The sequence below is a fragment of the Geotrypetes seraphini genome, chromosome 2 (genome assembly GCF_902459505.1).
Source record: "Geotrypetes seraphini chromosome 2, aGeoSer1.1, whole genome shotgun sequence".
NCBI classification, from domain to species: domain Eukaryota; kingdom Metazoa; phylum Chordata; class Amphibia; order Gymnophiona; family Dermophiidae; genus Geotrypetes; species Geotrypetes seraphini.
In genome coordinates, this window is record NC_047085.1 from 385,906,722 (window position 1) to 385,921,054 (window position 14,333).

The window sequence follows — 14,333 nt, forward strand, 5'->3', positions numbered from 1 at the left end:
CAAGTCTAGGATTTGAGGTCAGGTTAAAGCTGCTCCAAACTATTAAGCATCCTGATTTATGTGATAAAAGCAACTCATTTAACTTCTTATAGAAAGCCCCTTGAAGTGTGTTAGAAGCATAATGTTTACTAGGGTATAAACAGCTTGTTTAAAGTAAATCACTAACAGGAGATAATGTCCCTCGACATCCCTGATCACCTTTAACACCTGCCAGGGCAACGCCAGGGAGATCAAAATATTAACTCCCTTTACCTTCTTCTGACCTATTTCTTTGGAAGCCAGATAAATTTGGGGGTACCTCTTATGTGATAATAAACCTTCATGTCTCAGTGGCAGGTAGGTTTCCTGTATAAAACAGATATCCACATTAAATGAAAAAAAAAGCCTTTTCTTAGTGGGAGTATTAAGTAAGCCCTTTACATTCAATGTAAGAAAAGTAACCTCAGTCATGAAGTTACATCACTTGTGAAAAAGAAAAAAGGCAACGGACCAATTATCCATCAGATAATGGAGGACTATCCAAAAAACACTAACCACAAATACCCACATTAATGTACCTTTTTCCCTTTTGTCCTCCCTCCCCCCCGCCCTTCCAAAGTCCAAACACCACAGCATGAAGGACAAAAGTGAAAAAACAAAACCACCTTTCATGCTGAACGGAGGAAGTGACCCTCAACCTTCATCGGCTCAGTAGGATTATATCCAGTCATTCTTCTCTGCATAGTCAATTTGGGGAAACACATGCTTATCAGTTAGCATGAATGTGAGCTGTTCCAGTATATAGTAAATATGCACAGTCATCAAGTTGCACTCTTTGAAGGCTGTTTTAAATCTGATGTTTGATGAGTAAGTCTTCCTTCCAGGTACTCGTTGCCATTTTGGTTGCAATTTCACAGAGGATGGTAGGGGTGACACCTGAGTGTCTGAGTGCACTTGGCCTTTCAGGCTGCGTTTCACATCTTCTGTCATTTTGATACGCAATTTTCCTTGGTGTAACCATGGATATTTAATATTTTTCCCTTTAAGATGCCTCGTGACTGGTTTTAGGTCACTTTGCCTCTTTAATGTGGCTGCAGACAGGTCCTGGTAGGAGTCCCGGATCACTCCCAAGGAGGTTCTTGTCTTAGCCAGTATTGCCTCTTTGGTCTTAAAATCTGTGAAACATGCCATAATATCTTTGGCCATATTCGCTTTTGACATGCTCAGGGCTCAATGAGCTCATTGAATATGAATTGTTTCCAGGTCACTGGGGAAGTGACATCGGAGAAAGTGTCGAAGCTGACGTGCCGAAGTTAAGGTATGGGGAAGGGGCGCGGACGTGTGTGCGTGCGTGCAGCAGGGGAAGGGGGCAGAGAGGAGGAGGGGTGATGGCGCCCCAAGAAAGACCGCGCCCGGGATGGACCGCCATCCTCACAACCCCCTTACTATGCCACTGATTATAATGAAGTCTCTTGTAACATGAATCCTTAAGCTGTAGCTCATCTAACTAATATATAAATATGGTCCTGGTTGTGTAACTTTTCCATTTTATTCTGATTTACATTTTGAAGCTAATGAGTGACTGCAAATTCTTGCTGAGTAGGTGTGTGAATTTGGTGTCATTTAATATCATAGATGATGTCGAATCTCCATTTCCAGTGTCTTTTAGTTAAACTTCCATTTTATAATAGGAATATGATTTCTTATTACGATTTTATGCCTTCTGTGCAAAAAAAACTGCACTCAGATTTTACGTGTTAGTTAGAACAATAATACCACGGGGCATTTTATTGTGGAACGTTTTTTTCACATCTTTGGGACTTCAGGCATCTTGTCATGATATTGGCTCTTTTGCTGCTTGGGACATTGTCTGTCTTTTGGTGTGCAGGGTGAATACTGCTCTTTCTATTCTAGGCCTTTGCTCGTTATTGGTGGTTCATCTGACAGAAATCAAGAGACTTTGGGGGCTTTTCAGGAGTTTCCACAGGTATGCCCAGTGTTGTCAACATACTGTTTGGAGTTTGCAGTTAAATGTTTTATAAGGTGCTTTTTCACATACCAACATTCAGACTCCATCCTGTTAATATACTAGAGGGTTATGATCTCGTGTACTATTCATCCAGACCATCTAATATGTAAGCCTTTGTATAATGGATGGGATTGTAAATTCTTAAGAAATTTGGGAACTTAGGGCCAGATTCTCTAAGCTTTGGCATCATGGTAAAACATGCCATGGTGGGAGTGATTTGTTTTACTGACAATTCTCAGCACAATAGCATGCAAAATATATGCCTGCTATTTATGCGGAAAATCACTGGTAAAGGGGGGAGGAACTGTGCCTGGTGCTTGCTCAGAAGAGCAATCACTAGGCATAGTTCCTCCCATCAAAAATGGTGGTGGGGTGGGGGGGAACATGCACATGGCTGCCACTCTCCCTGCTGACTCGGCTGACCGGGGCTCCCTTTGCTGCAGTCAGCTCAGCAGGCAGGGAAATTCCCTGATTCTTCCCTTCCATCCGCCATCAAGGATATCCCCCCTATTGTTAAATCAGTAGGAGGGATGCCCACTATCTCCTGCCGGAAAGCTCACCATCCCCCCATACCAAAGATTGGCAGGAGGAATGCCCACTCCCTCCTGCCGAAAGGATCTCCCACTCTGATGGTCTAGTGCAGCCCCCAACACCGCCCCCCACCTCATACTTTGATAAGGCTGGCAGGAGACATGTACAGTCCCTCCTGTCAGCAGGCTCGCCTCTTCAAAATGGCAGGCCTTCCCCTTCCCGGTGCACCCTGGCATCCTAAGGCCCCTCTGAAGGCCACTAGGGGGAGGGGTCTTAGACACCTGGGCCATTCAGGGCCTTAAGCCCCTCCCAATGCATCCCAGGATAGAAGGGGAAAACCCGCCATTTTGATGAGACGGGTCTTCCAGCAGGAGGGCCTGAGTATATCTCCTGCAAGCCTTCGTAACGGTATAGGGATGTGGGGGGCTGCACTAGACCACAAGGGTGGGAAAACCTTTCAGCAGGAGGAAGTGGGCATCCCTCCGGCCAATCTTTGGCAAACGGAAATTGCGTCAGAGGAGAAGATTCAACTCAAGCAGCCATGCGAGACTTGTTGAAAGTGTGCCACTGGGAGAAGAAAAATTAAATTCACCACATAAGGTGAGGGGAAGGGATGGAGATGGCGGGACAGCAGCGATTGGGCAGGAGGGGGCTGATGAACCGTGTGATCCATGACCGCGCGTGTTCCCTCACAATAGGAAGGAAGGAGAGAGTGAAAGGGAAAGATATGCTGGACCAAGGGGATGAAGTAAGAGGGAGACAAATATTAAACCCAGAGCAGGAAAGAGAAAGGGGAGAAGGATAGGCAGGTGAGCCAGATGCTGGAAGCAGGGGAGAAAGAGGGAAAGAAGTTAGATGGGGTTGGAGAGGAGAGAGACACATTGGTGAGGAAGAGGGGAAATCTGGACACAGGAAGGTAACAGAAACAGAGGGGAAATTATGTGTATGGGGGCATAGGGACAGAGACATAAAGGGGAGATATATGGGGATGGTATATGGACATGGGGGGGTATAAAGATACAGAGGGGAGATATTAGAAATGGGGAAAATAGGAACACAGAAGGGAGATGGTTTGTGCGGATGGGATCAGATGGTTTGCAGTGACGGGATGGGACAGGGATGAGCTCATGGAGAAGGGGACAAATTTTTTTACCCGTATCATTCTCTACCTACGCCATCACTATTGGGACATGGAGTAACATTGATTTGCCTTGTGTTCTCTGTTTTGCCTTTTTAGGTTGAAGCTTGTCGTCTGTACAGTAAATTTTCTGCCAGACCCAGTAGTCTTGAAGCCATTCCCAGTGTCATTGAAAAGGTACCAAGTGCAGTCACAGGTGATCTGTGTCTTTCATATTCTGTCAAAGAAAGGTCTGTGCATATTTTTTTTTAAATGTATTTTATTGAAATCAATGCAAATAAACAGATATGGAAATAGTACAATCAAAACAACGGTTGCACTTGATTATTTTTTGTTTACTCCCACCTCCTACCTGTGGTGTCCAATAGTAAGTTCAAGCTTGCTCTAAAAGAAGAAACAGGAAATGATAAATTGATCACAAGTTGAGTAATCTGCTTTGGGCGGTTGGAGGTAATGCGTTAGGTCTGTGCATATCTTAGAAATGTGGCTTTTGGCTTGTGGAATTAAGCTTTGCTAAAATGGATAGTTGAGTGTTCAGTTTCTTAGGTCTTGTTTTTAAGCTGTTTCTTGTGGAAGTGCTGGTTAGTCTTCTGTTTTCATATACCCCGATTTTATATATTTTTTCTAAAATTTGTAAGCCATTTTACACAGTCTGTGGGCTGTGTGCAGGATAAAAACTTTGGGTCTGACATTCTGATAGTAAGGGGGTCCTTTATATAAAAGATTTTTTTTGTGCATAAGTTTTGTATGTGCATAGAAAGCCTTTTATTAAAATTACCGCACTCTTAATCTCATGCAGTGACAAGAAGGTATGAACTGTTACCCAACCAGGGTTGTGTGCTTGAGGGATGGATTTTGCACCAACTCCCAAATGTAAATGTAAAAATAGCCAGCCACTCCAGGGCCGACCAAAGGTGCATCTACCCTAGTATTCTGCTTCTAGATTTGTGGCAGAATCCTATTTTCCATGCTACCCCCAAAGTTAAGCCGTGGCTTTTCTCTTGTCTACCTTAACAATTCATGGACTTTACCTCCAAGAATTTGTCCAAGCCGTTGCCATCATGGGGCCCTTATTGTTCTCTTTCTGTCCCGGGGCCTTCCCAGCCCCCTTACCACCCTTACTAATGGTTGAAACAGTTCTGGAAGAATACTGGAGCCTTCAGACCACTCTCCCTCATTGCGTATGTGCGTGTGACGTTGTCAATTGACGCTACCGTGCACCCAAGTTGCCACAAAGGTGTGCAGCAATGTTTGGAGGCCAGCCTTTCCTTCAACTGTTCTTTCTGGCCCTGTCTCTTCCCCAGTGGCACAGATCAGCTGCGAAGATCATGGATCTGGTGCAATTGCTGGATCCATATATGGACCCACAGTCAGGTCAATAGTTGCTCTCTTAGGGTTCTGGGCCATGCCCCAAGCACCCTTCCCCCCCTCATATTTCTTATTTTTTTAACTCTGGTTACATAAATGTCTAAATTAATACAAATTTATGAGTAGAGACTTCCTTATTGGGTTTTTCATTATCTCAGAAGCACACTCAAAAATTTTAAAAAGAACTAATTTTGTGTAGAGCTTTACATGAGGGATAGGACTTCTCAACCCAGCCCTCAGGACTCATCCAGCCAGTCAGGTTTTTAGGAATCTCACAATGAATATGTATTTATTTATTTTAAAATATTATATTCAACACTATCTCACGGTTCTAAGCAGATTACATAAAATAACACACTCCACATAACAAATGCCTCCACTGTATGAAAATTTCATGCATATTCATTGTGGATATCTTGAAAACCAGATTGGCCCAGTGTGTCATGATGACTGAGTTTGAAAACCCCCTTGTCTAGAGTGTGTGGGAAAAAAAATTACACCCCCCCCCTAAAAATATATTTTTGCCTGGGTTTTTGTGCTGCTGGTTATTTTCACATGGATGTTTGTAAAATGGCTACATTCCTCTGTGCATGCTGGAAAATACATATGGATCCCTGCACATACTGATGCCTGATTTACGAAAGTCTCAGGGTTGGGTCTTAGGATCTTTATTAACTTAGAAACCCTATTATAAAATCATCCACAAAAGGCTTTGTGCAGGTATGTACAGTTTAAGGGATATCTTAATTTTTTTTTATGTGCAAGAATCATCTCTCCCTTCCCCTCTTCCACCCCAATTCTTCCTCTTTCCTTTCTCCCCTCCCCCCATGTGCAGCATGTTCCTCCCTTCTCATCCATCCCCTTGTGCAGCATCTTTCTATCCAACCCATCCCCCTTGTGCAGCATCTTTTTATCCCTCCCTCCCATCTCCCCTATGCAGCAGAACCCCAACCCTTCCACTGTGAGAATGACTGACAATACCGTACCTCCGAGGCCTCCAAAAACAGCATCAGCAGCAGCAATCTGAACGGGCTGCTTTGTGGCCTTCCCCTCGGGGCCTTCCCTCTGCCGCATCACTGATGATGTCACAGTGGGAGGGTCGGTGGAGTTCTGCTGCACATGGGGATGGGAAGGAGGGATAGAAAGATGCTGCACAAGGGTGTGGGTGAGGAGGGAGGAAAGATGTGGCACATGGAGGGGGGGAAGAACGCTGCAGCTAGTGAATTGGGCAGTACTAGTGTCAGGGATGGTGTCAGGGAGCGTCAGGACATTCATGAGGGGCTTCGGGGGGTCGATCTAAACTAGTTCTTATTTTTGGGGAGCATCTTTAAAAATGCTAGGGCTTATTTTCAGGATAGGTCTTATTTTCAAGGAAACATGGTAGCAGTTTTTTTTTAATGCACTGTGCTGTGTACAGAAGATGTTTTCTGTTGACAGCTGAAGAATATGTTGTACTTATCCTGGTCATATGAATGATTCATGTTCTGTCACTTTAAAACCAGGCAGTCAGAAGCAGCATCTACGGTCGTCCAGGGGCATGTTATATTGACATACCTGGAGATTTTGTAAATAGCCATGTGAACAGGACTTCTGTCAGGTTTGTACAGGAAACATCAATTTGATTAGCCAGAAATACAAATGTTCCTTTTTCCAATAAAATATGTGGTTGATAAGTTAACCAAACAGTTGTCATTAAGATGTCTGCAGGATTATCAGCCTCTAAGGCCCAGATGCACTAAAGCCATTGATCGTCGCTAAACCTGTTTTGACAGCTTTTGTGACGATTGCATTTGCTGACTCGATGCACAAAACGATTCACTGCATATTTTTCCTCTCGATCGCCTATTTTCCGATCTGGCCATGCAAATTATCTAAAACCCCATACAAACTAGCCAAGTGATTGATGCACTAACATTGCTTGGCTATGCACACAAAAAAGCGATCCAGAAAAACAACAGGTCTCAGTAACTGTGTTACCGACAGGTCTGCCGGTTTTCTGTGTTTTTTTGAGGAGGGGTTCCATTTTTTTATGGCACAGATATATTTGCTTGTGTTATATGCAAAATATCTGTCCCATTTAAAAAAAGAAAAAAGCATCCCCCTCCCCCCACTCCCAATTACAGCCCTCCCCAACTACCCCCGATTAACATGGCACCAGGAATCACCCTTCCCCACGCTAGCAAATGCCCACTCCCTCCTGCCATGCTGCCCCCACCCCCTGCGCAAGAAAAAAATGGAGAACGAGAGTGGTTGTTAGTGCTGCTTAAATACAACTAAAACGATCATAATTTATAAAATAAAACGTTCATAATTATTGGGTCATTGGATCAGCCTATGGTCATAATTTTGTCACTGGCATGCAATGCCTGATGTACCATACATGACTTTGCCACCTTTTGTCCCTCTTAGGTATGCCGAGTGCTGTTTGGCACCTCCCGTTAGCTTGGCAGATACTCTTGCTGTGTCTCAGGCTGTGTCTGTTCTCATGAATGCCCAGCGACCTCTCTTAATTCTTGGCAAAGGTATTGATTGCATTGTCTGGCAGAGCTGACCTGTGTTTTATATCTAACCAGCATTTTTGACAGCTTCCCTTACAGGAATTCTTTCACATTTATGGTTTATTATTTATAGTCTACCTTTAACAAGGCAGATTACATCATCACATACACAGTAAATATTAAAAAATACAAAACATGTAAAAATCATAAATCATTTCTCAAAATACATAGGCATTAGTAACCATATTTCATCTTACAGAACAATTGGCGCTTTAGCAGTTTCTTAAAAATACATAAGACTTTCTGCTGTTCCACTCAACAGGGCCTGCACATGAAAACACCTATTTTCCTTCTCTTCCACCTCCTGTTTAGGTGTTCTGTTTTCACGAGGGTGTGTTAGCTTTTCCCCCTTTTCATTTTCTTTCATGATTGTTTAACTTTTGTATTTTAATATTGAGAATTATAATGTTAATGGACATAATATATAGGTAAAGAAAGAGGAAAAAAGACCTTAAAATTAAATCCATTACAATCAAGAAAAATCACCATTTCAAGTCAAACATATGGAGGTGTTATACTATAGTTCTATAGACATAAGAATACAAATCCTAAGACATAACAGGAGAAAACCAAAATTTCACCTATGACCCAGTGTATCGCTGACAGTTAAATGATTTGTGTCAATTTAAGAAACTTAAAACGTCATTTATTTTGACACATGAAATTTTGTTCATTGAGGTACTTGTCAGAAAAATTGGATTTAATGATCCTTTTAGAAAATTATAAAGAAAACTTTTGTTAAGTTATGTAATGATGATGTGTTTTTAAAAAAAAAAAAATTCTGTATTTATTCAATTTTTCAAAATTTTTAAACAAGCACATTAATACTTGAATACAGATTTGCAATAAGAATAAAGAAATTAATAAACCTAACATCACTGTAATGTAAGGAGAATAAATAATAATACATTATTTAGTCCACAAAATTAAGAAATAGGGATCCAAGTATTAAGAATAAGTATAAAGGAATACATATCAATTATAAGAACAGCTCGGAAGACATTGATATAAAACCCCCAACAGCCTGTACTTTAAACTGCAGGAAGAGCTATCGGACCAATCACCACTCCCCTTGGCCAAAATAAATTCCAACAATTGCTTTGGTTCAAAAAATAGAAAATTTTTCCCTTGAAGTGAAACACAGCATTTAGCCGAAAATTTCAATATAAAGGACTACTATATTTGTACTTTCACGATTTTAAAACATAAGAGAGTGGAATAAATTTGTCTCAGAACATCAGTAGCCACAGTCTCTTTGCTTTTATCGTTGGATTCATTTCACTGTGGAATATTGGGTTGTCATCCTTCCTAATATAAAGGATGCACCCAGGGCCAAAGCTCTGGGTTTATAGAGCAGAAATTATTTTCGCCTCTTCTGTGTCACTTGAGCAAAAGAACTTATCATTCATATGTCTGAAGTAAAGTCTAAAAAACTAAAGGCTCCTTTTACGAAGGCGCAGTAGCGGTTTAACGCGTGTAATAGCGTGTGCTAAACCGCTGGCCGTGCTAGCCGCTACCGCCTCCTCTTAAGCAGGCGGTAGTTTTCCGGCTAGCGCGGGGGTTGGCGCGTGATGAAAAGTCACGTGCGTTAAAGCCGCTACCGCGGCTTCGTAAAAGGAGCCCTAAGTCTGTCAGTGATGATGTTTTATGGTGTTGTATGTGGTACTATGAATGGTTTTTGTTTTAATTATGAATGTACTGTTGCATGTCAAAGCAGATTATTATAAGTAGACCTGTGTGAGGTCAACAAAATGTGTGGAAATATAGCAGCATCATAGGCAGCAAGGTAGCACTGGAGATCGCATGCTTGCCTCCCTCCTCCCTCCACCCCAACAATGGGATTAACATAGAAACATAGAAACTGATGGCAGAAAAGGGCCATAGCCCACCAAGTCTGCCCATTCTAATGACCCGCCCCCCTGACTTTACTCCCTTATAGATCCCACGTGAATATCCCATTTTCTTTTAAAATCTGACATGCTGTTGGCCTCAATCACCTGCAGTGGGAGTTCATTCCAATGATTGACTCTTTCGGTGAAGAAGTACTTTCTGGAATTGCCATAAAACTTCCCTCCCCTGATTTTCAACGGATGCCCTCTGGTGGCCGAGGGTCCTATGAGACAGAAGATAACATCTTCCGCCTCGATACGGCCCGTGATATACTTAAACGTCTCAATCATGTCTCCCCTCTCTCTTCGTTCCTCAAGTGAGTACAGCTGCAATTTATTCAGCCTTTCTTCATACGTGAGATCCTTGAGCCCCAGGCCATTTGCTGAACCGACTCAATTCTCAGCACATCTTTCCTGTAGTGTGGTCTCCAGAATTGAACACAATACTCCAAATGAGGTCTCACCATGGATCTGTACAACGGCATTATGACTTCAGGTCTCCTGCTGACAAAACCTCTACGGATACAACCCATCATTTGGAGGAAGCCTTCTCCACTTGATTGGCAGCCTTCATGTCATCACTAATGATCACCCCTAAATCACGTTCCACTGTGGTCCTGGCCAAGGTCTCACCATTTAGTGTGTAAGTTCTGCACGGGTTTCTCTTACCCAGGTGCATTACCTTACACTGCTACAAAATTCTAGAAGATATAAATTAGAGTGGTGATTTGAACTCTGCCATCCTGTCCATTTGCTGTGAAGAGTAATCTGTTTCCTCTCTCTTTCATGAAGGGGAATGAAGAACAGAGTCGTGTATCTCTGTCCTGAAGCAAAAGCCAGATTTAAAACGATGGTAGTGATTACTGTGAGCTAAAGCAGCTGGTGAAGGCAAAATCATTGACTTTCTTCTCTCGCTACACGTCAAGTTAAAAGTGCTCATTGAAAAGTTGAAAGGGAATGGAGATCTTGGAGAAAAGAGCTGATTGTAAATTTATACTAATTTAATTTGTGAATTCAGATATGTAATAACCCCCCCCCCCCTTTTTACTAAACTGCGGTAGCAGTTATTAGCGCAGGGAGCCACACTGAATTCTCTGCACTGCTCCCGACCCTCATAGAGGAGCAAGTAGAAAAGTCAAAAAATTTACATCAGGCATGAATGCTATTCAAAAATATCATCCTGGAAGCCCAGATCATATACTGTATATTTCATATACTGTATTAAAAAAAGAGGCAGGAAGGCCAAACAGCTGGCATACTTAAAAAATGAGGCGAAATAAGCTATTAGAACTTAAAGAAAAATCTTCAGAAAATGGAAGAAGGGGGTGTCCAGATGACATTAAGAGAGAAATATCTTTATAGTGAATTTTCAGTCTTGGAAATTAAATCGGACTGCAGGGCCTGTGTGTTCTGTTAGAAGATATCAAATAAGTGCGGTTAAAATTAACATCTTAAAACAAACCAAAGGACCCGATATGGTTCGTGTTTCAGAAAACATGCCTTCATTAGGGGTCCCAGGTTGAAAAGGGATCAAAAGAAACCGCAATCAAACTATACAGCAATGGATATCAGGTTATAGTTTGTGGTTTCTTTTGATCCCTTTTTAACCTGGGACCCCTGATGAAGGCGTGTTTTCCGAAACACGGACCGTGTCGGGTCCTTTGGTTTGCTTTAAGATGTTAGTTTTAACCGCACTTATTTGATATAATAAAATTAGCCTGCATCATTGTACATGCGTCTGCAGTTTTCCCTGTTTTGCTCTTGTATTCTTCACTGCAGACCTTGTTGGTTCTTCCCCATTGCTGTTAGAAGATATAACATAGGTTAGATTTCTGCATCTCTTATGTTTTCTGCAGGTGCTGCTTATTCTTGTGCCGAAAAGAGTATTCGAAAGCTGGTGGACCAGTGTGGGCTGCCGTTCTTACCGACCCCAATGGGGAAAGGCATTGTTCCCGACAACCATCCCAACTGTGTAGCAGCAGCCAGATCCAGGTCAGCAGAATAAAACCCATTTCTTATCATACCACCATTGGTAAGAATATGGTTAAACAAATAACGCTGTTGAACAGACTTGAGGAAAAACCGTTAAACCAAACTTTATTCATATCTGGAGTTAAACGCTCTTTTTTATCATCTGGACGGCATAGAAACATTAAATATGAGCATTTTGAAATCTCAGTTCCAGTCCCAACACAGTAATTTAAATTTAGGGCTCCTTTTACTAAGGTGCGCTAGCGTTTTTAGCGCACGCAGGAAATTACTGCGTGCTATGCGGCTAGAACTAACGCCAGCTAAAGCCCTAACGTAGCTTAGTAAAAGGAGCCCTTAGTAGGGCATTGCCTATGCACAAAATATATAAGGTTCACAAAAGAATGAAAGGAACACAGAAAACAAAAAAGTATGCACAGTTCTTACCCCGAAGAGTTTTCCTAACAGGTGCTTTACTTGATTTTTGTGCATGGGTCCTGTATTCTTTGGATTAGCAGAGGCTGCCTGGGCTCCCAGTCTACTACCAGTGGGACTATGTACTTGGGGTTAATGATGCTTGTATGTCTGTATATGTAGAAATCCCACCATGTCTGTAGTCAGTAGTTGCACTTGATGCATTCGGAGATGTATAGATGCAACATCGGTTGTTTTCTATTTGCTGTAGTTCAGAAATTTCATACCCCAAAACAAGCCCCAACCCATTGAGTTCCACTGCGATATAATGAAAAGCCTGTAACAAAATGGACAATATTGACTGTCCTTTTTGTACATGCTCTGAATTACACTAAGAATCCATCCACAAATTCTCAGCTGCTTGTTCATAATGCTGATGAAATCTCCTGAAGTCTGTCTTGAGCTATAGATAACTTTTAAAATGTGAGAAACCCTTTTATATTTTGGTTTTCTTATATCTGAACTTAGTGCTGTGGCAATAAGATATTATCATATGATCATCTCTCGATCACACCTGCTGATCGCACAAATGAAATGTCGGTATAATGAGGAGATGTGATAATGATGGTGCTCACTTTCATAGCTCTTCAAGAGGGGATTCCAGCTGTTCTTGGCAGGGCATAGCTACTATCGAGCTAGTATGGCAAAAAGCCCAGAACTGTCTGCTGTTGGACCAAAGGTGGACCATAGTGCCATCCTCTCGCACATTTGGCTCCCTGCCCCCCCCCCACCAATGGTGTTACATCTCATTAGAGGATAGAGAAAGATGCTGACCCCAAAGTGGAGAGGGGGAGGGGTATGGAAGGAAAGGAAGAGAGGTGAGAAGTTGGGGTGAAGAGAGATGGGGACGTAGAAGAGAAGCTGGGTATGGGTGGAGCATAGGGACAAGGACACAGAGGACGATGCTGGACAAAGAGAGGGATTTGGGTGCTCAGAGCAAATAAATGGTGGAAATGGAGAGAATTAAGTTAAAAAAAAAAAAAAAGAGAAAAGCAGAAAAGGCACTACGACCAAAGTGAACAGAAAAATAACATTCTTAGAGAAAGGTAGAAAAGCTATTTTATTTTGAATTTTTTTAATTGGCATTTGCTGGCTGTGGGAAAGCACATCTGTGATAGCTTGCATTTCAGTTTATATTTCTGTGCAAAGTCTGACTTTAGGTGTCCAGTTTTTCACTTTCATATCTTACTGATTTGTGGGCCCTTCTCATGTTTGTTGATAGTCTCTGTGGCTTGTGTGTGTGATCAAGATGCAGTGTTGTGCTGGCATGTAATTTCCTGTGTAGAGATCTGTCGCAGTCCTGTTTGTGTTTTTCACTAGGTAGTGTATTGATGTTTTAGGGCACAGTGTAAATTAGAGGTGGTATAGAAAGGTAAGAATCTGAGTATGTTTTTGTGTATAATGTTCTACAGTGAGGAGATTTTGTGCTGGCTTTACTGAAATGACATCAAAACATTAACCCCATCTTCTGCAAAACTGCGATAGCAGTTTTTAGCGCGGTGAGCCGCGATGAATGGCCCGCGCTGCTCCCAATGCTCATAGAGTTCCTATGAGCCTCAGGAGCAGCACAGGCCATTCAGCACAGCTCTCTGCGCTACAAACCACTAACGCAGTTTAATAGAAGGAGGGGGGTTAATGTTTTCATTTTGTCATAATATTGACAGGGTATTAGAACATTTGTCAAGATCTAATGTGTGTTGAGATGGTTGTCTTTTACAGCAAATATTTTTTTTAAAAAATCAATATAAATAATATCCAAAAATGTAAATATTCTTTTAAATTAGGGTATCTAAGGAACTTATCATTCATAAAAGGATAAAGTTTCAGAATTCTTGCAAGCACTTCAAATGTGCTTTCTCAGGAGTTGAGATTGGGGAGCAAGTGCCTCCTATGTCATGCAGGAAGTACTTGCTCTCCAATCTCAACTCCTGAATGGTGCCAGCAGACAGAGACAACTGATGACGAGCAAAGCAGTGGGAGCGAAAAAGCAAACTCCCGCTGCTTTGCAACTAATTAAAAATGCTGAAGAGATGGGGAATGGGGTTGATGCTAATGCTGCAGCTTGGGGCTGTCATGGAGGTAGAAGAAGGGGGCGGATGAGAGTAGATCATAAGGTAATAGAAGGGAGCTCATAACTAGGGCTGGGAGAGGTCTGATGTTGGGAATGAAAGAAGGGGACTTGGAGCAAACATGGGATGGCAGTTAAGGCAGTGTTTCCCAAGTTGGTCCTGGAGTACCCCCTTACTAGTCAGGTTTTCAGGATAATCTACAATGAACATACATGAGATTGATTTGCACACAATAGCCTTTATTGTAAGCAAATCTTTCATGCGTATATCCTGAAAACCTGACAGCCAAACTTATAAATTTGAACATATGAGAGCAATACAATTGGGGCA

At 42.1% G+C, this 14,333-nt stretch overlaps 1 protein-coding gene across 3 annotated transcripts in view; it reads left to right on the plus strand.

Moving 5' to 3' along the window:
* The window catches only part of HACL1 (2-hydroxyacyl-CoA lyase 1), a 62,199-nt gene that overhangs the window by 14,286 nt on the left and 33,580 nt on the right, over positions 1–14,333 (plus strand). For all 3 annotated transcript variants that reach the window (XM_033930727.1, XM_033930725.1, XM_033930724.1), the window contains 5 exons: positions 1,894–1,966; positions 3,777–3,854; positions 6,548–6,642; positions 7,455–7,567; positions 11,349–11,484. In XM_033930727.1, coding sequence (XP_033786618.1) covers positions 1,894–1,966; positions 3,777–3,854; positions 6,548–6,642; positions 7,455–7,567; positions 11,349–11,484 — 495 coding nt within the window. The remainder of the gene's footprint in view (positions 1–1,893; positions 1,967–3,776; positions 3,855–6,547; positions 6,643–7,454; positions 7,568–11,348; positions 11,485–14,333) is intronic.